Here is a 23,124-nt window from a genome sequence, read left to right as displayed (position 1 = left end):
GCATGTGTATATGCGTGCATGTGTATATGTGTGTGTATGTGTATATGCGTGCATGTGTATATGTGTGTGTATGTGTATATGCGTGCATGTGTATATGTGTGTATGTGTATATGTGTGCGTGTGTATATGTGTGTGTATGTGTATATGCGTGCGTGTGTATATGCCTGCATGTGTATATGTGTGTGTATGTGTATATGCGTGTGTATGTGTATATGCGTGCGTGTGTATATGCGTGCATGTGTATATGCGTGCATGTGTATGTGTATATGTGTGTGTATGTGTATATGCGTGCATGTGTATATGTGTGTGTATGTGTATATGCGTGCGTGTGTATATGCGTGCATGTGTATATGCGTGCATGTGTATGTGTATATGTGTGTGTATGTGTATATGTGTGTGTATGTGTATATGCGTGCATGTGTATATGCGTGCATGTGTATATGCGTGTGTATGTGTATATGTGTGTGTATGTGTATATGCGTGCGTGTGTATATGCGTGCGTGTGTGTTTGCGTGTGTGTAAGTGCACTTTAAACATTTTTTTGGGGGGAGGGGGCACATTTTATAATTTTGTAATGGGAACCAGGTTGTTTAGAACAGCCCTGATTGGGATAGAGTGTTCACGAGGACTTGTCCAATAAAATATATTTAAAAAAAACAAAGAATTTTGATTTTTATAAATTAAGCTGACTAGATGAGTTGGATGTGAGATTTGGCTATGGGGTATCTGGGGTTAAACATGGCATCAAGTCAGCAGGTTGGTCAATGGGTTTACAAGTATTATTAGAATAGGGAATATATATGATGCAATGGAAACATTTTAATTTCTACTTTTATAAGAAAACACCCCAATATTTATTAGAATGAGGGCTATGTGGGCTATGAGATAACATCCACAAGTACTCAATAATCTGCAGTAAGTAAAGGTACTGCAATTCCATCATGCCATAAATACCACTCCCTATAACAAGCCTAATACAGAGTATACAAATTATAATAGAAATGTTATAACAATGTCCTGCTTAATTTTCAAAGTTGAATTAAATACAAGATACCTCTTTAAAATGTCAATTTTAATATTTGCAACCTCATAACCACTAGAGGTCAGCTTTGAGAGCTGTCAGTTAATAATAGGAGCAGGCAAGTGTGGCCTGCAGCCATTTGCCTTGGAATGCTGTGTATATGTTATGTGGAAGCAGAGGTATACTCTAGCACTACCCCTCTGCTAGCCAGCTGCCGGCCCCTTCACTTGCTTTATCATCTGAGGAAGGAAGAAGCAGGCAGTAGGGTTTGTTCTTTCTAAGCTCTAGTGATTGCAAAGAGACAGTGAAGGAGGGAGGGGGGAGTGTGAAGCAGCAACAGCAGCAGTAGCTTCATCCCATTAAAACCAAGAAGACACCATAGGGTATTGCCAGCCTGAGCCCTGTTTATTCTGAGACGGTGTGACACAAGGAGAAAATAACAAGTCATCCCTAAAGGAATGATGCAGGGTAAAAAAAGCACGAGCTCCAGTGGAAGGAGTGCAGATATTCAAGGAGATGAGGCGCAGAGGAAAAAGAAGAAAAAGAAGGCATCGTGCTTTTTAAACATCAAGATTTTCCTGGTATCCGAGTGTGCACTGATGCTGGCCCAAGGAACTGTAGGAGCTTACCTGGTGAGTCACATCTAACTTATTGCAGGACCGCTGTGCACCCATGCGAGGTCAGGTCAGTGCAGTGTAACTGCTAGGAGACACTTGTATATTTAATACTCTGTATTCAGGTTTCCAAGTGCTGCATACAGTATACAGTGGGTGACTTTCCTTTATAGGCTGACAGGAGGCGAGCAGCTTTGAACTATTTCTCTGCCTTAGCTGAAGACGCATAACACAATACCGGGTGCCAGCATCCACCGCAATAGGCTCTGGGAGTTACATGTAATTTATGTTCGAATGTCTGCAGAACGCTTTGCAGGGAAGAAATTGCTGGTATATCAAGATATTGCTGGTATTCATCTATGTGCCTTGGCTATTATTATCTGCTATGTCAACATTTATATATAAATATACACACTATATATATATATATATATATATATATATATATATATATATATATATATATATATATATATATATATATATATGTATATATATATATATATATATATATGTATATATATATATATATATATATATATATATATATATGTATGTATATATATATATATATATATATATATATATATATACAGTATATAAAATTATATTAGTTGAAACTTATATTTATGCACACAGCATGTTGCATTATTTTACATGCAGAATGTTATAGCGCAGAGCTTTGAAGTGTTAATTAGGTTCTATTTTTATGTGTACTAAAGACATACATTTTATAGGTCACTTATACCGCATTGTCAATTTGAATGCTGTTTCAGCAATATATTTGACTCCTTATTCTACAAAAAATAAAAAGTTGTCTGTGTTGACGGGAGTTGGTGCAAAGTTGTCTGGTGACTAGATGACTAATCTTTAACAGCTGCTACTGTACCAAGGTGTAAAAATGATCAGTTAGATTACAAAACAGAATCAACACAGTACATAAGCAGAAATGTTCTTATTTTATAGTCAGATGCTTTCTGCAGGATTTTTTTAAGAGATCTTCCTGTGATAGAATGTACTGAAGAGAGGTATAAGGCTAGATGCAGCTATAGATAACAGCTTTAGCCCTGCATAGGCACAGCTGCTGCTACACTAGTAAACTTAATAAAGCTCAGTTGTTTCTTCCTCTCCAGTTTCCAGCCCAGCTAGTTTGCATCACACTTCTCACCACAAGCTATTCTCCTTTTATAACTATTTATGTCTAAGAATTTAGATGATGATGATAAGTTGACATGATTCATTTTACATTTCTGTATGCTAAAGTCTCTACACCACATGGTGTGTTCATCTTCAAACATAATGTAGGTTTACATAGATCCTTGTCTGCAGTGTCTACCCCATAATGCTCATTGACAACTGACACATAACAGAGGTCATATGGGGCACATAGATTTTTCAAATATTTTAGTCTTTATAAGCTTCATAATGATATTGTGTGTTGTTACTTGTAATTTTCCAGTTATGTACAATTTTTGAATTGCAGTATACCTGATTTTATGAAAAAGGAGCTCTGTAATTGACACTTATTGTCAAGTGTTTGATGCCATGAGAGTGGATGATCATTTTATGTCCCCTCTTTAACAGTGACATCATTTGTAACTGTCATATGTTGCACAGTGTACTATCATTGGTGGCAGAGCATATATACATGTTTTAAAGTAAAAAAATGTTAACTGTTTATAGACTGTATCATTTAGGTCCCCTTATGATAGCATTATATTTCTCCATATGGTCTGAACAGGATTCTAACTGCAACATTCTAATCATTCAAATACTTTAAAGGGAAATTGTAGTGATGCATTAATGTGTCAAGTATTGTTTCCTCTGCAGAAAAACCTTCCTGCTTGTTTTAGTTTTGATAAAAATGCAAACTCACCACTCAAGTTTGCATGTATGATGCTCCCCCACAGCAGCATTTTTTGGATGCAGCCAATGAGAGGACTCATATTCCAAGCATCACTCTATTGAACTCAGCCAGTGTATACTCTTATTTTGTATTGTAAAGAGGGTCATGACTCTCCAGTACTGAAAAGAAAATGTAGGTTTCTTCAACATGACCTTTTTTTTTTAATGTGATACATTTTAAAATACCCTCTTTTAGACACAACAGTTAAAGCCAACATCCTAACTCATAGGGGCTGCAGATCATTATTTTAGAAGCCTTAAGGGCAGCAGATACATTAATAACTGTTAAACACAAATAATGATTTATTTCTAAATGTGTAAAGTGGCACAGGGCTAGATTTAGCTAGGGTACCCTCTGCCTGCTGTTCTCCACTCCAGATGGCTCTTTTAAGTTCTAGATACCTTGTTTTCCTACTTTTAGAAGACCCAAAGCACACATTTTAGTTTTGCTTTTTTTTCCTGAGGCCACAAAGACTATAACGTACATTTTTAGTTCTGCTCCATCTCAGGGGCCACAAAAACTAGTGCAGAGGGCCCATATGTGTCCCATGGGCCACTAGTTGGCCATCCCTGAGATACAACAAGCAAGTTGCTTTAAGTGGACCATATATGGATATTCTGTCTTTTGCAAAAAGATGTGATTATTATGTGTAAATTGTGTCCATTCAAGAAGACAACATATTTAAGTTATATTTAAAAATATTAGCTATATGGCATGTTAACATCTCTCAAGAACAATCTATCACACTTCTGTGTTTGAGTTTAAAGTGATACTGAACCCAATATTTTTTATTCATGATTCAGATAGAGCATGCAATTTGAAAATAATTTTCTAATTTACTCCTATTATCAATTTTTCTTCATTCTCTTGGTATAATTATTTGAAAAAGCAGGAATGTAAAGCTTACGAGCAGGCCCATCTTTGGTTCAGCACATGGGTAGCACTTGCTGATTGATGGCTATATCTAGTCACCAATCAGCAATGCGCTATCCAGGGTGCTGAACCAAAAATGGGCCGACTTGTATGCTTACATTCCTGCCTTTTTAAATAAAGATACCAAGAGAATGAAGAAAATTTGATAATTGGAGTACATTAGGAAGTTGCTTAAAATCACATGCTTTATCTGAATCATGAAAGAAAAAGTTTGGGTTCAGTATCCCCTTAAATTTCAAGTCTAATTTTTTTTTATCGCTTGAGCAATAGTCTAGGGCAGTGGTTCCCCCTTGGTTCTATAAACTAACATCCGCTTCCATTCCTTACCAACTATGATAATCCCAGTGCCCACAATCCACCTCTTATGCCTATTAGTGCCCCCTCGGTAATCCCACCCACCCAGGGGGCAGTAGCGCCCACTTTAAGAACCACTGTGCATGTTAAATAATGCAAGTGCAATACATATCTCACATAATAGACTTCTATAGATAATATTGATCAAGGACTATGACAATGGTGTGCAGATGGTGCAGAAGTAGTGAAGTTCTTCATTTAGTTCTGTGCTGTACTATTAAATGGACATTAAACACTAAATAAGTGCTAGATAGAATGATGCATTCAAAGAAAAGATTAGTCTGAGAATAACATGTAGATGTATTTTTTTACGTTTCATTAGCTGTTTAAATATTGACAAAATAAGTGTAAAGTTTTAGTGCCTATAAAACAATGGGAGCTGCCATTTTGTAACTTAGGTTACCTTCTCTGCTGTGGCCAATTAGGGGCAGTTATAGAGTGTGCAGCCAATGGCTGTGTGGAATATAACAGTGTTCTGCACTTCCATTTCTAACAGGAACTGAAAAGCTCACAATTTCAAATGGGAATTACAGGAAAAGGGGACAAAATAAATAATGACAGTATATTGCAGACTTTTTTTATATATACAGTTTAATGTCCCTTTAATAACAACAATACAAATAATAATAATACTATAAAAATGGTTTATTTCAGGACTTAAAATGCTGCACTAAAAAAGTTTTGCTGCATTAAGGTACTTTGCAGAGGCGTAACTAGAAACCACAGGGCCTAGGTACAAGAATCTAAGAAGGGCCCCCCCTAAAAAAAAAAAAAAATGAATTTGATACATATATATATATATTTTTTTATCATTTAACACAGAAAAAAAATGTGAAAGACTAACCCCTGTAGTCAGTCAGAGACACTAGTGAAGCATCATGTCACACTCACATTATATCAGTGCAGGCAGTGGCAGGTCAACGTTTTTCATTAATAAAAAAAATAAAAAATTACGACCTCTGTACCCCCTGTAGTTTCGTCCCTGGTACTTTGGTTAAAATATTTAATCATCCACTTTTAATACCAGATTATGCATTCATTTTTGTGTGAGGTTGTGCAAAAGATTTCACACCCTGTGCTATTGATTGCGATCCACTTGTAATCTAGCTCATAGCGCTCAAAGCACATGCACACTACTGAGACTACCTCAATGCAAGTTCATTTTTAGGTTGTTTTTTTTAGATTGTTTGCAGCTTTTGAGGATTTGTGTGAGCATGCAACCACAAATTTATGAAGCAGAAACTTAACCTCTTCACCTTCACCTCATAAATGGTGAGATAAAATCACACACTGGGTTCCTCTAGATCTCACTAATAGACAACCTTCTATGCACACTCAATTAAAACGTTATCCCCTCAAAAAATGTTCAAAATATATGAAATAAAAGTTGGAGTTTAGAGTTGCGCCCTAAAAATAATCTTAAGGCTGAAGGTTAATTTAAAATCACATATAAAACCTCACCTGAGGTATATGGGAAAAAAAACCTACAAAGAAATATTCCAAAAATATATATGAAAATTCACAATGCAACCTTGTTGTTAATTCAATGAGTGACTATCAATTAAATTTCAAAAGTATTTAGTAAAATGAATATTTAATAGGACATACAAAAAACAAAAACATTTAAGACAAATTACTTAAAGGGATACTAACCCCAATTATTTTCTTTCATGATTCAGATAGAGCATGCAATTTTAAGCAACTTTCTAATTTACTCCTATTATCAATTTTTCTTTGTTCTCATGTTATCTTGATTTGAAAAGCAGTAATGAAAGGTTAGGAGCCGGACCATTTTTAGTTCAGCACCTGGGTAGCACTTGCTAATTGGTTTGCTACATTTAGCCACAAATCAGCAAGTGCTACCCAGGTGCTGAATAAAAAATGGGCTGGCTCTAAAACTTACAATACTGTTTTTTCAAATCAAGATAGCATGAGAACAAAGAAAAATTGATAATAGGAGTAAATTATTAAGTTGCTTAAAATCTCATGCTCTATCTGAATCATGAAAGAAAAAAATTGGGTTTAGTATCCCTTTAAAAAACGAACAGTTGTGGCCACAACTAGAATGCTTTTAACCTTTAGTATTCTCACCCAATAATGTGAAATAGACAGTGGTTAATTTATAACTGCTATGTCTATGTATTTCAGGTTCATTCAAGTTTCTTGTATAAAAAGATACGTTAAAAGTTCACAAATTGTCCAAAAAAATATTTCATTAATAAAGTGCAATTGCGCTGAGTTGGTAGGGAAACTTAGTTGTAATTATTTTTGTGACAATTTTTTGCGCTGCTCATTTTTATATCAGCTTGTATTTATATAGTTCAGCGTCTCCTTAGCCGTTATGTGTTCTCAATCAGCTGTGAGAAATTTGAGCCAATCAGCTGTTTGTATTCTGACAGTTTTTCTTTTTAAAGACCTAAAAATCAAACAAGGTCACAAACATCACTGGATTGATTAGAAAAACAATTGGGGACACATAGGACCCCTGTTCCAGTGGACACAAATTATAGATACATGGACACGCAGGTCCAAAAGTAATTGCTCTATGCTTATAATCCTTCCACAGCATTGGAAGGATATTATTTCTTGAAGTATAAAATGAAATCAAAGAAAGTTGATACAATATCTTCACATTATGTGTATGCAGGGGAAATAAGTAAGGAAGGGTAAAGAGGGGGGGTGCAGTCAGTGAGTCAATAAGAAGGTGGGGAGGGCCCTATGATGTGACCAATGGGCACCAAAGAGTATTGTAGGATTCCTTCCAGTTAGACCAGGTGAGTTCAAATAAGTCAGATTTGTTAAGTGAATACAAAATGTCCTTTTCCATGGTATACAGGTATACCATCATGTGTAGAACTTCAGACCACTTTTGGGGGGGGGGGTATTCCCTTTTCCAGGCCCTAGTAATGTTGGTCTTAGTGGAAGAGAAGAGGAATATACATAAAAGACTATGGTGCTTAGGGAGGGTATGTAGACCCACATGTAGCAGGGCTATGGCAGGTGGTTTGGGTACATGGATCCTCATTTTGGACAGGGCAGAGGAACATAAATTCCATATGGGTTTAATTTTTGGGTATTCCCACCATATATAAAGTAAATCTTCTGGAAGGCCACACTGGCGTTAGCAAAAAGGGGAGGACCCCAGGAACATTTTGGAGAGTCTTGTAGGGACATAGTACCAGTAAGAGACAACTTTATAGTATGTCTCAAACATCGCTATACAGTGTAATCTTTTCTTTGTTAGTGTAAGAGTGCTTACATTAAGTGGGATATTAACATGAAGGAGGGTGTCCCATCTATATAAGTGAGATGCTAAAGTAGGAGGTATAGTGTTCTCCAGTAAATTATAATGCTTTGATAGTGGTTTAGAGAGCCTACGGCCCCCTCACCAGATGGACTCCCAAGGGGTGAGAGGACGAGAGGATTTGGGGATAAATCCCCAACTTGTGAGAAAACTCTTGATCCTAGTGAGTTCAAATTGGAGGAAGGGGGGAGCATTCAAAGGGTTTCCTAATTGGTCATGTGTAATTAAGTTATTTTTTGCAGTGTTTGACCAAAAGTCAGAGACTTGTTTTATACCTAAGCATGCCCAAGTGTTAGGATGAGTTTCTGCTAAGCATGTTAATAGGCCAGCGACAGAGGTGATGGGTGACGGGTGTGGTGCTATTAAATGACAATGTTGGATCCTATCCCAAACAGAAAGGCATTCAATTATTATAGGGTTTGTGATTCCATGGGTTCTACGAGTGTGAGCCAGAGTCCATATTAGGTCTCTAAGTAGAATCGTGAAGGGAAGCGAGACCTGCTCAATATCTCTCCACTTATCTGGAGATTGTAATACCCCCTATTGAGAAATGTGCGTAAGCATTGCTCCCTCATAATATTTCACTATTGATGGGGAGGCTAAGCCTCCCAGGTGGATAAGGAATTTGAGGATTTTATGGGCGACTCTGGGGTGTTTCCCCTGCCCGATAAACTTGGTGCATTCACTTTGGAATTGCAGAAGAAGACACCTGGGTGCCATGAGCGGAAGGCATCTGATACGGTATGTGAGTTTGGGTAGGAAAGACATTTTAAGGGATGCAATTCAACTCATCCAAGAAATGAATTTGTGATTCCATTTGTGTTTCAGAGTTTTCAATTCTGATAATAGTGGGAGATAGTTATCTTTAATCATTTGCGGTATACTGTTGGATAGTTTGACACCAAGATGTGTAATTTGTTTAGACGACCAATGAAAGTTAAATTTATGTGTTAGACTATTAATATAGTGGTTAGGGTATCCCCACCAATATATCTCAGTTGTCATTGAATTGAGTTTATAAAATGACAATTTGCCAAATGTCTTAAGAGTTTCAATTAGCTTGGGAATAGTGTGTGCTGGATCAACGGAAAATATAGTAACATAATCGGCCAACAGTGCGATTTTGTGTGTTGTTCCAAAAAGAGTAATTCCTTCCAGGTCTCCTTCTCAGCGTATTTGCTCAGCAAGAGGCTCAACTGCTAGGGCAAATAGAAAAGGGGATAAAGGGCAGCCTTGCCTGGTACCATTAGAAATCGAGAATGACGTTGACTGGAATCCCAGTCCTTTTATTCTTGCAGTTGGTGTAGAGTAAAGGGATTGAATAGCAAGACGAACTTTAGTAGGGAACTTAAAGGCATCTAAGGTTTTCTAAAGATAGGGCCAACGGACTCAATCAAAGGTCTTCTCAGCATCTAAGGAGATAACTGAGAAGGGTTTATTCATTCTAGTAGATTCACAGATTACATTAATAAGACACCTAGGATTGTCCGGACCTTCTCTGTTGTGGATAAAGCCTACCCGATTAGGGTTAATTAAACTGGATAATATCTTACAAACACAATTTGCCAGGAGTTTAGAGTATATTTTTACATCAACATTAATTAAGGAGATAGTTATAGCACAGAGTGGGGTCTTTGTTTGGTTTAGGGATCGTGGCAATAGTGGCTTCAAGAAATTCTTTTTTAAAGTTCCCTTCTTTTTTTGCTAAGTCAAAAAACCTAAGTAGCATTGGAGAAAATTCCTGTATGTACACTTTATAGCTTCAAATAGAAGTCTGCAAAGCAGTCTTCTATTTGTGAAGGCAATCTAAAGGTCTTTTTGTTGTGTTGAATCTGATGTATGCGATATGTATTAATTCGGTAACGTAGTTTGTTGGCCAGCATAGTGTCTGCCTTATTGCTTTTAAGATAACATATCTGCTTAAGTTTTGCAAAATTTTCTTGCATTCTACGCAGTTCTAAATGACTAATATGGGTTCTGAGAGCTGTTATTTGTGCAGTTATGTCTTCTGTAATATTAGATCGATTAAAGGTTTCCAATGTCCTAAGTTTACTATGTGCCTGAGATAAGGTAAGTACAGCAAGCCGTTTCAAACGTGCTTGTTTGTGGATGATGTACCCTCTAATGAGCTCTATAATGTCATGTCTCAATTCTTCTCTAAAAGGTTTATCTGACAAGATATGACGAGGCAGGCTCCATGCATTCCAAAGTTTAGGTTTATCAGTAGAGTGCAAATCAGCCAACACTTGATCGTGGTTTGACCAAGAGCAAAGGGAGATATTAGAGTGGGTAAGGTGTCAACTAAGCAGAATATGTGATTGAGTCTGGAGTAAATTTTATGCGGATGTATGTAATGAGTAATGAGTGTAGTCTCTATCTTTTGGGGTTATAGAGATCTCCATATATCAAAATATCCATATTGGGACATGGTGTTTTTAAATTGTGAGGAAAGGAGTTACGATTGGCGGTTTGTTTTGAAGGGAGTCACTGATTTGGGGTCCATTCTATTATCCCAAGTCATGTTGAAATCACCTGCCAAGATAACCTTGCCTTGTCTGTATTGCTCGATTAATTTGAGAACCATTTTAAGGTATGCGGGTTGGCGCATGTTAGGCAGGTAGATTGATACCAGTGTGTATCTGGCCTGAGGGTCCCTAATCAATTGAATTTGTTCATATGACAATCTTTTATGTATTAGGATAGCTGCCCTCTAGCTTTTTTTGAGAATGAGAAGTATTCAATGGTTGTGTATGAGTGTGAATGGAATCTATGGGGAGTGTCTAGGTCTCACAGAGAAAAAACACATCTGGGTTATGAAACTTAAGAGAGCGAGTTAGGAGACTATGCTTGAAAGGAGAGTTGAGGCCCCTAATATTATGGGTAAGGAATCTGAGGCGACTCATTTGTAGATGTGCTGTCTTAGAAGGGAGGAAATTGGGGTGTATGAGATATAGTCATCTTGTATTGAGTGTTCAGAGGATTAGGGAAGGTATGTGTGGAAATAGGGTAGAATCAGATTAGTCGAGGACTAAGGTCTAGATAATGTATCAATATAAATGAGGTGGAAATAGTCCACCTAGGTGGAACCCTGGCGTGGGCTACCTTTTTGGGGGGGGGGGTTAAACAGAGTAGATGGGAGCCAACAATGCTATCCCCACTCCGAGACATGAACAAATCAGTAATGAAGTAATAACAATAATCAACTAAACTTTTAAGTCATAATAGCAACAATAACTGTCTCACATTAAACTTGTCAAACATAATCAAAATTAAAAAAAAACTTTCTGTAACCCCCCATCAAGGTGACCTTAATAGGAATCAGGTAATGTGCTAACCCTGCTCCATAACAATAAAACTATGTGAACAAACAGTTTTGTTAACAGAACTTACACAGTAAAATCACTGTTTGTCAATAGCCAGCAGGGATGATCCTGATATATCAGAAGCCTCTTTTATAACATATTGGTGAAGGTACACCCAAAGAAGGGAGTTTCATCCAAATCTCATACTTGGTCTGAGCTCAAGGTGGGAGGGTGGGAGGCTGTGAGAGTCCCTGGTTTTGTAGGGTTTTCAGTCTTTTTGGTCTTTGATCCTTGACCGACCATTCAGGGGCAGTTGCATGCAGCTTCGGCTGCAAAGATAATTCAGGCTGCTGTACTTCAGTTATGAGACCCCACTGTATTAGAACGGTATTGCCTTGAGACAGAGTTGAAATCACCTGTGTCTTGTTATCTTTTGAAACTATAAGTTTAGTTGGGTAGCCACATCTGTATTTTATATTTGACCTGCGTAGTACTGAGGTAATTGGTTGAAATTGTCGCCTTTGCTGGAGAGTATGTGCAGACAAGTTAGGTAATAGTTGTATGTCTTTAAACTTATCTGAGAGTTGTGGTCTACGAAAAGCAGCTTGCATCAGTTTATCTTTGAATATGAAGCTATGGAAGCAGACAATTCCATAGCTTTCCATAGTAAATGTCAAATCTTCAATTGGGCCCAACAATTGTTTGAATAACTTCTTTAAGTACTCTTGAAGATCTGTCTGCAGAATTTCTTCTGAGACTCCTCTGAATCTAATATTGTTTCTACTTGCTCGATCTTCTACATCAGCTAGTTGGAATTCAAGCTGGGAAAGGTCTTCTGAGTAAGCCAGAAGGTTTGTGTGGTCCGTAGCCACATCTTCTTCCTCCTTTCTAGGGCATCAATTCTTTCTCCTTTCTCATAGATATCCTTTTGCAACTCAGCATGACTTCTTTGAATTTCCTGGAGTTTATATGTTGAGTAAACATTTTCTTCAGGGTTGCTTCAGTAATTAAGTGCTGGGAATGAATAGGAGAGTGAAGAGCAGACTGAGACCCCTCTCCTATTGATTCTGAGTTACTGAGGTCATCATTTGACATCTCCTCAGGCTCTTTAGGTGGTTGAGAAAAATGATCAAGTACTGTTTTTTAACACTAGTCGGAGCCTTCAAATGTCTCCTAGAAGTGTGAGGCATTATTAATTGAAATATACAGATGAGGGAGACACAAACTTGTCGATTACAAATATCAAGGTGATACTAGTACACCTATTTAGTTGACATAAAAGGATTTACCTATAAATTTAGTGTATATTACAGCATGGAGCAGGGCTTAGCGGCACCTCCTAGAGACTACCCCAACATGAAATTAGGTAGAATGGGCAAAAATCCTACCTTTAAAGACCAATCAGGGCAGACGGGCACGTTTAATAAAATATTCAATGGGTAACCCAAAGGGTAAGGGATAATTTAGAGAACTGCTATAAATCTAGAGAAACTTAGTAACCAAGTTGTGTGTTATCACTATTTTCTGCAATTACTGTGAGCCAACTTTTGATAGTAATGGAGGAGTAGCTGTCAAGGAGGCACCGCAAAGCTAATTTAGAAGGCACACTTTATAGATACAAAAGTGTAGTAATGCTAGCATGAGAGTAAGCTCAGAGCCGGTTTCCCACGTCAGGGATAAAAAGAATACGACCCAATGGGAAGGGGAAAAGGCAAGTGGAAGTGACCCACCTAGGCAAGCTAGGCAGGAAAAGGGGGAGGTGAGAGAAGGTCTGTGCAGAGAGATATTAAAAGTAGGAACGACCACAACCAATATAGATGCACAAAAGAAAAAAATAGCAGTAATACAGTGTAAAGTCTACCTTGGTAATATATCTTGTTACACAGAGCACCAAATGTTCAAAGATTTGTAATAATATAAGAAATTTGGTACAGGAATCATGTTAGGGGCTCACCTCAGGGACTAAGGGGATAAGTCTCAAAGGGAAGGTAAAACGGAGAGAGGAAGTGACCTACCTAGACAAGCTAGGCAGGAAAGGAAGAGGTGAGAGGAGGTGAATGCAGGGTAATAATTGGTATAGGAAAAAAAAAAGAAAAAAGTATACACCAATATTAAGCTATGTAAATTGTTATAAGTAAGACAAAATGTTAAAGTTAACACATGCAATAGAAAGTATATCTAGTACATACACAATTGCAGACACTGAGTTGAGTATAACAAAATAAACAAGAATGTTTTTTTTCTGTTTTTTTTTTCTCCCTCCCCTCCTGTCTGTCTTTTTTTGTTAAAGTTATCAGATTAGCAATAATGATAAGAACATGTACTTCACCTCATATAAATTACAGTGCAGTATAAGGGCCTTATTTCCGCAGTTAGCAAGGTATACTTTATGTGGTAGTAATAAAGCAGATAAGTTCCTTTAGAGACCACAAAGTTCCTCAAGTAGGGGAAAATATAGAGAGCTGCAAAGTTATAAGTTGGTTGAACAAGTTCCAATATGTTAATATTACAAAGAGGAGTAATAATAAGCCTCAAATTCAGTTGGTAAGCAAAAATAAAGTAAAGATCTCACCCAAATGGATTTCCTGGAAGTTGCTATTGAAAGACTGTAGGTTAGCAAACCACAGAGCCTAGCAAGGCAATTGCTTCATTGTAAAGTTGCTTTCAAGGCTGTAAGGCAGATAATTGCTGGGTATATAAGAGTAATACAAGATGTAAGTGAGGCCTTAAACACAGCCTTCTGAAACTTTAAAGCTGGGTATTACTGCACCTTAACAGTTGTTGCCAAGCTGCACTGTTTTCACTTAAAGCCTGAGGTCTCTGGTACCCCCAGTCTCTGGTGAAAAAAATGTAATTTGCCAGAAAAAAAAAAGTTTTAAAAAATGTAGTGATTTGTGAAAAAAACTAAAAATTGTGTACACAAAAATTATATTTTGTAAAATAAAACCAAAAAAACATGTGATGGTAATTTCTCCAATGGGGTCCTGTGGTGCTCTGACTTCTTTATTGCAAAAGTTAAAATGTTTTAAAAAATCCTTAGCTGTGAGGGAGCAGAAGTTGCAGCTCACTAACCCAGGATACATGAAGTGTCTGCCTCAGAGGCAAAACTATACCTCACTGCACCTCTGGACAAAGACAATGGAAGGGCTCTGTATTTCAACAGTGACTGTTTGCAATCTCTCTTCCTTCCCCCTTGGTTAGTCAGCGACAGAAGATATGCTCTTGCACAGCCCTTCCATTGTCTTTGTCCAGAGGGGCAGTGAGGTATAGTTTTGACTCACAGGACCCCATTGGAGAAATTACCATCACATGGTTTTTTGGTTTTATTTTACAAAATATAATTTTTGTGTACACAATTTTTTGTTTTTTTTACAAATCACTACATTTTTTTTTATTTTTTTTTCTGGCAAATTACATTTTTTTCACCATTTTTTCCACCATCTTTATTTGGAAATTCACTTGAATACTACACATCTTTGAGGAATTATTGACACTATAGACACTGTTTTTTTGGCATTGGACTTTCATATGTGCTGGAATTTCACTACATGGTATATGGGATAATATTCCCCAATTTGTATCCTTGTTTGGTCTCTACTACTGTTGTTCATTTACCATCATTTATTGTATTCATTGTATATGATCTGACATCTACATCAATTGATCAAGATATATCCTCATTATCTCTATTTATGTTTTATCTACACATGTGTTAATTTCATATATTGTTATATTGTTATATCTGTATTTTTACCTACTTTTTACCTATTTTAACTTATTTGAATGTAATAAATTAGATCATTTATTATCATTTCACCTAAGAGTGTCCCACATCCTTAACCCATACCATCAATACCGCTGCCTTCTGGCGCTGTATACAATACACTATCTGATCTATCCATATTGAAACCAGCTAGGGGGTTTCTGTATACTAGCTTGAGGTATACTATTGGCGCTTGATCTGAATTATCTTCATAAATTTACACAGATGGGTGTCCCAAGATGGCGGCCAATCTCGTCTTTCTTGTGTAGCAAATATCGCCAGGTCTCTTTGGCCTGCTCCCCCCAAATCAGAGTGGCCTGTAGGCGTCTTGCTGTCGATAGAGGGGAAACACCCTGCAGGAAATCAATTTTAGCCAAATCTCACCAAGTAAGTGTCCATTTCGGTATTGAGCCCAAAATTGTGGTTACCCCCATCACAATGTCAGTTGTGAGGCAGCAAGCTCCGGTTACTACCACTAAAGTCATGAGCCCCAGCAGTCTCGAAGGGTAAGTTGCTAAGGCAGCAAAGGTTTTGCAGGTAAGTCTTAGACTGAGTCACACTTTCGAGTGGCAAGTGGTCTCTTCGCCTAGTAGCTGTAAAAGGCCACACTGTCACCAGAAATAGCATCAAACCGACACCTGAGAGTCTCAACACCTAAGTCTTCTTAACCCTTTTTAGTAGTGAATCTTTTATTACTCGAAAGCGGAGCCCCGACCCTCCGGAGCGATGGTCAGAAGAAATTGTAAATGTTGCATAGAGAAAAGCTGTTAGGTAGCCACACAGCCGAAAACTCAGACTTTTTCCAAATTCAGCGTTTTGGCACTAAAATGTATCCAGATGACTTTCCAATCAACTTTAGAAAGTAAATTTCTGTTAACTTATTATTAATTTTATTTTCGGAGCTCTGCAGAGAAACGTCTACTCAGCATAGCGGTTAACTTTGCCCCCCAACTTACTTAATTCTATTATCTAAATTGCTTTGTTCTTTTGGTATACATTGCTAAAAAGCATACCTAGGTAGGCTCAGGTTTTTTTTGTGAAAACTGTAAAAATCATACTCCTTCAACAAGCAATGATGTCGCACATTGTATATAAACTTATACTAAACCGATATGTATTAGTATATGTATTGGTTATAATAAAAAATACAAGAATACCAGTAACGGCGCTCACAGTCACTGGGAATTAAAAAGGAAAGCAGTCCATTGCCTCAAAAGGATATAGATTGTTAGATACTCCAGATCCCTAGGATTCGTAAAGATGGAATGTATCTTTGAAGCACTCCCAGGAGGTCGTCTGCAGCCTGTGATAGTAGAGGTAATTTTGCCAAACCCTCTGGTAGGAAAGCAAATCTGAAATTGAGAAAAAACAGGCGCAGCTCGAATCAAGTGCAGATTATTTAATATGACGTAAGTGCACAAATAGGGAGTGGCAACTTATAAGTGTTTAAAAACAACATATGCAGATAAAATACAATGTGCTCTCTCTGGTACTTGCTGCATGCAAATGTCCTGTGCGCTCCTACTTTACCCCAGCCGTAAAAATAAAATGTAGAGACAGGTCGCCGACAATAGCAGAAGACAGGTCCGGTAGAGATGAAAGGAACTCTATGCGTTTCATCTATATACAATCAGACTTTTTCAAGGGATGAAACGCGTAGAGTTACTTTTTAGAGAGAGAGCACATTGTATTTTATCTGCATATGTTGTTTTTAAACACTTAAATAATATGCATTTGAGTCGGGCTGCGCCTTTTTTTTCTCCATTTCAGATTAGTTATAATAAGCATTAGTTCTCATAACTGGTTATACTGCTAAAGAGAAATCATTAACTTATAAAAACGTATGGTGTACTATGCATCTTTCAAGGCCGAGAGCTCGGAGTAGAAAGTAAACACAAGCTTTCATTTTTGCCAAGTGTCAAAGGACAAAGCTAGCCTACAATAACAATGTAATTTCTATTGACAGCAAGGGCTACAAAGAACAGTTTTAATATGAACTGCTTGATTAAAGTGATGGTAAACGTTCTCCTATGTATAAACAAAATGTTAGTAATATTTTAGATGTAGTTTAATTCATCAGTTGTAATGGAGATACGCTATAACTTACTTTTTAATATAGCGATGAAATTCATATACCCCGCACCGCGGATGATCACTTGAAAAGTCATTTTTTTGTGAGCTTAGGGTTTGAACTGAACCGCAATCAGCACTCTAGCTAAAAAAAAATAAAAAATTGTGTGAGTGCCATACGATAGAGCGCTGACTAGAGGACAGTTCAAACCATTAGCTCACAAAAAAATTACTTTTGAAGTGGGCAAGCAGTGAACAGGGTATTTGAATTTCAGTGCTTTATTAAAATGTAAGTTAAAGCGCATCTCCATTACAACTGATGAATTAAACTTGATCTGTTTATACAAAGGGAGAAGTTACCATCACTTTAAGTGTTAAGTTTTTGTGTGTGGAATCATGAAAGTGTTCTATCCCTCACAGGCTCTTAGCAGGGGTTAAACACAGTGAAAAGGGAGTTTGTATAAAAGTAAAATTCCATATTGAAAGGATATTTTATTGTACAATGCCTTTTTAAGATTTACGTTCACATTTTTCATTCCCTCTGGTAGTAAGTATGCTGATGGTTTTCAACAAAATGCAGAGCAGTCTATTTAAATTAATATTATTATCCTAACTATTTCAGATACATTATTTCATATTTCCTGTTGATAGCAGGCTTTATTTCACAATTTTAAATCAATTTTAAAAATAGCTGCGGAAAATAGGTGAACTGCCTTTTAAATATGTGTTGCATAAAATAAGATATTTTTAACTTTGCTGCCAAAGGGCTATTAGCAAATTACATTGCAGTTCATTGATATGCTTCTGGCAATGCTTGCTGAACCATAAGTTAAGATAGTAAAACAAATAAAAATAGGGAAAATAAACTAGAAAATAAGTGTATAGTTTTAGTTGCAGCATCAGACAACAAATTGATAGATACGTACTTTTGCTTTCTTGCAATGGGAAATATGAGACAGGTTGTGAGTGTTTGATTTATTGACCACTGCTAAGATATTGAAAACAAACATTGACAGAAAGATTGGCTCATCAATTGTCTTTTCCTCCGTTCATTAAAACCTCTGACCCCACATGACCCTTTGCATTACACTCTACATATTGCTCTTCAAGGGACATAAAACCCAAATTTGTTATTTCATGATTCAGATAGAGCAAATCATTTTTTACTAATTGACTTCTAGTACCACATGTTCTTCATTCTCTTGGTATCTTTTGTTGAAAAGCATGGAGGTTAGCTCAGGAGTGTGCATCTGTCTTGAGCTTTATATGGCAGCAGTTTTGCAATAATGCTATCCATTTGCAAGAACACTAAAGGGCAGCACTATTTCTTACCATGTAGTGCTCTAGAAACCTATCTAGGTATCTCTTCAACAAAGAATATCATGGGAACAAAGCAAATTTGATAATAGAAGTAAATTAGAAACTTTTTTGAAATTGTATGTTCTGTCTGAATTTATGGGTTTCATATACCTTTAAAACTCCCAAATGTCACCTGCTTATGAGACAGGCAGCTAAAAGCAACACCGTTATAGATCACAAATATGCAGGCATTCCACTACATTATGTATGGTTTAATTTCTCTGTCAGCCCTGAAAAATAACACTGTTAAAACAGTAAAAAAATATGTAATTAGAAAAGACCTAGGGGCCGATTTATCAAGCTCGCCGGAAACAGAAATTATGAAGCAGCGGTCTAAAGACCGTTGCTCCATAACTTGTCCACCTCTGAGGCCGCGGACATAAATCAACCCGATCGAATACGAATCTGCAGGGGGGCAGCATTGCACCAGCTGTTCACAAGAACTGCTTGTGCAATGATAAATGCCGAAAGCGTATGCTGTCAGCATTTATCAATGTGCAGCGGACATGATACGCTACATTGTATCATGTCCACTAGCACTATGATAAATCTACCCCAAATCTTCTGTTAGAGTGAGTCATATTGAAAGCATATTGGAAGCAACATATTTGTGATGTATGTCAATATTTATTATATCATTTAGCTTTAGTCCTAGTATCCCAAACCTGACCAAGGGTGAATGGTAATACCAAAAAAACAGGCAGCACAGGAACGAGTACAAATATAAATCTTTTAATCCACAATGAGGAAAAAATAGGTAGGGCCTTAACCCATAACGTTTCGGTTCAAATTCGAACCTTTGTCAAATGGAAGCCGTGACAGACATAACCATAACCAACACAAACCCACCCTTATATACCCAAACAAGTTAATTATCCTACCAGGTGTCCCCCATCAGCTCCCTGCATCCAAAGAGAGCACACCACAAACACGGAAGACACCGCCGTGCCGACCAATGACGTCATCAGTATCCACCCGTGTAAACACACGCACATGCTGAGTCATCATGGCAACGGTGACAACACCATAAATCAGTGCTCTAAATCTCTGGAACGCGAGTACCAATAGGCCCCAGGAAAACAAACATCACCTTAAAGAAATGTATATAATAACAACAGCAATCAAAAATCATATAAAAATATATATACATATACCTAGTGCAATTATTAAAGCAGGATAAAGTTTTAACATGCAGGATTTATAGTGTTGTCACCATTGCCATGACAACTCAGCATGTGCATGTGTTTACACTGGGGGATGCTGATGACGTCATTGGTCATCGCAGCGGCATCTTCCATGTTTGTGGTGTGCTGATGGGGGACACCTGGTAGGTTTATTCACTTGTTTGGGTATATAAGGGTGGGTTTGTGTTGGTTATAGTTATGTCTGTCATGGCCTCCATTTGACAAAGGTTTGAATTTGAACCGAAATGTTATGGGTTAATGCCCTACCTGTTTCTACCTTATTGTGGATTAAAAGGCCTATATTTGTACTCGTTCCTGTGCTGCCTGCCTTTATTGGTATTACCATTCACCCTTGGCCAGGTTTGGGATACTAGGACTTTGTACATCTTTACTACAGCAGTGCACCAGGCAGTTGTTTGGATAGTGTGTGCCACTTCCTTCTACAAATATATATATATATATATATATATATATATATATACACGTATATGTATATACACCTTTGAGCACTTCCCAACATTTTGTTGCATACTGTGTCCCTTTAAGAAAATTTATTACATTTATTTCAATAGTAAACTTATATTTTACATATAATATGTAACTATGAGTCTGATATTTTAATATGTTTTACATGTGTTTTGTGATACTTTTATTGTAGCCCTTACCTTTTTTTCAGGTCTGAGGTCGCACTAAAAAGTTTTTGTGCTCTTATGTGTTACGCTTGAGCTATCAATAGCGTTCCACTTGTGAACTGGGCCTAAAGTTATTAGCTGTTGTATTTTCCTTTTTTTCGCTCTTTGCTTTGGCCACATCTTTTGCTTCCATAAAGGCCTGTGAAAATCTCATATTTTAAAAGTCTTTATCTAGATTGTCTTGTTAAATTATTATTTTAATTATTTATTTGCCAACAGATTCCACAGCACAGTAAGCATGGGTCTAAAATGGTAGGTAACAATTATGGGAGATAAAGGAATAGAGGGCCCTGCCAAGAGTTGCTCTGTTTTAAATGAGCTATCATGAAGATGATCTACAAAGCAGCTGAGGAGGAGAGAAACTAAGATAAGAAAGTCAGTGTTCTCCCCAGGTTGATTTTACTGACCACCTGGCTAAAATTTTAGCTAATATGAAGCTAAATTAGCTAATATTAAAAGTGTTACATTTTTATTGCACACATTATCATTAAATACATTTATGTTAAATTATGCAAATAATTTGTGCTTTGGATAGCAGAAAATTATATAATTATAGAAAATATTATACTACCCATGCCGGCTACTTCATAATACTACCCGGCTACTTTATAAGTAGTTTTCTGTAGAGAATACTGAAACTGTTAGTGTATGTTGTATGTATCCCTGAACAGTAGGGTCTTTAAGGAGTGCTTGAAAGTTAGAAAACTAGGGGAGAGTCTTATGGAGCGAGGCAGAAGGTTCCACAAGATGGGAGCCAGTCTGGAGAAGTCTTGTAGATGGGAATTTGAGGAGGTAACAAGAGAGAAGGAGGCTATGAGCAGAGCGAATGGGACAGGAGAGATAGTGTCAGTGTTATTTAAAGCTTTGAAAGTTAGAGTCAGGATTCTGTATTTTATTCTGGAAGTCAGAGGAAGCCAGTGAAGGGATTGGAAGAATTGCAGCAGATGAGGAGCGACGTGTATGGGAGATCAACCTGGCAGAGGCATTTAGTATGGATTTAAGGGAGACAGATAAGCTAAGGAGGCTAGAGAGGATAGAGTTGCAATAATTGAGGCGGGAAATGATGAGAGAGTGGATTAAAGTCTTAGTTGTGTCTTGTGTGAGGAAGTGCCAATTTATTTTTGTTTTGTTTTTAAGGTGGAGATGGCAGGAATTGGCCAGTGACTGGATGTGGGGAGTGAAAAGGAGATCTGAGTCAAGTGTGACCCCAAAATTGTTAATATTATTACCAACAGCTATAGAAGGTTGAGGGGTAGAGATTTTGGAAGAGGGGGGGGGAATAATAAACTCAGTTATGGAGAGATTAAACTTAAGGTAGTGAGAGGACATCCAGGATGAAATATTAGAATGACAGTTAGTGAAACAAGTTAGTAAGGAAGGGGATAGATCTGGTACAAAAATGTAGATTTGGGTATCATCAGTGTACAAATGATATTGAAACCCATGGGAATTTATTAAGGAACCTAAGGATGATGTATAAATTCAAAATAGAAGGGGGACAAGAACAGAGCCTTGTGGTACCCCAACAGAAAGTGGTAAAAGATCAGAGGATGCACCATAGAAGGCTACACTAAATGTTTGATTAGACAGGTAGGAGGAGAACCACAAGAGAGCTGTGTTGCAGATGCTGAAGGATTGGAGGGTTTGGAGCATAAGAGGGTGGTCCATAGTGTCAAAGGCTTCAGACAGATTGAAAAGGATTAACAGAGAAAAGTGGCCTTTGCTGTAAATAGGTCATTAGTAACCTTAATGTTTGCTTTTTCTGTGGAGTGGTGGGGGGAAAATCCAGATTGCAGTGGATCAAAGAGGGAGTTTAACTTGAGTACATTTTGATAAACGTGTGTATACAAACCTTTCCAGAAGTTTTGAGGCAAGGGGGAGTAGTGAAATAGGGCAGTGGATGGGGATGATGGTTCAAGAGAAGTTTTTTGAGGATAGGTGTGATTAGTGCATGTTTCAGGGATGAGGGAAATATACCAGTGCTGAGGGAGAGATTAAAAATATGTGTGAGGATTGGAGTAAGAGTAGGAGAGAGGGAGGGCAGTAGTTGTGAGGGGATGGGATCAAGGGGAGAGGAGGATATAAGGGGAGAAACCTCTTTCTTAGTAACAAGAGCAAACTAGCTGAATCTGTGGATTTGTGGGTTTTGTACATCAGAGAAAGGTTGAGGGGGTTGGGATTTTATGTAGGTATGTCAACAGATTTAATTTCTGATGGAATCAATTTTGTTTGTGAAGTGGTTGGCAAAATCTTGAGCTGAGAGAGATGTGGAAATAGGAGGTTGGTTGGGTGGAGGGGGGTACTAAAAGTGGAGAGCAAATGTTTTGAGTTTTAAAAAAGAGATAAGAGTAGAGAAGCAATCATGCTTAGAGATGTTAAGGGCAAAATAGCAGGAGTGTAAGATGAAATTGTAATGAAGAAAGTCAGCTGAATGCCGGTATTTTCTCCAGGTCGCTAAGCATCTGCGTAGGTAGCATGTCAGAAGAGTGTTCCAGGGCAGAGGATAATGCATGACTTTTGAGGAGGTGCCAAATTGTCAAGGACTGATGTAAGAGTGGAATTATAGTGACAGATAGATTGGTCAGGGCAGGAATAGGAGGAGATTGACAAAAGTAGAGGTTT

At 37.5% G+C, this 23,124-nt stretch overlaps 1 protein-coding gene across 1 annotated transcript in view; it reads left to right on the top strand.

The window, feature by feature from the left end:
• The first annotated feature begins 1,178 nt into the window (after positions 1-1,178).
• SLCO3A1 (solute carrier organic anion transporter family member 3A1) overlaps positions 1,179-23,124 on the top strand; it is an 858,554-nt gene continuing 836,608 nt past the window's right edge. The window contains exon 1 of the mRNA XM_053717636.1: positions 1,179-1,653. Coding sequence (XP_053573611.1) covers positions 1,480-1,653 — 174 coding nt within the window. The 5' untranslated portion in view covers positions 1,179-1,479. The remainder of the gene's footprint in view (positions 1,654-23,124) is intronic.

This window comes from Bombina bombina, chromosome 6 (assembly GCF_027579735.1).
Source record: "Bombina bombina isolate aBomBom1 chromosome 6, aBomBom1.pri, whole genome shotgun sequence".
NCBI classification, from domain to species: Eukaryota; Metazoa; Chordata; class Amphibia; order Anura; family Bombinatoridae; genus Bombina; species Bombina bombina.
Note: the sequence above shows the minus strand (reverse complement) of the source record. Positions and strands in the feature narration are given on the sequence as shown.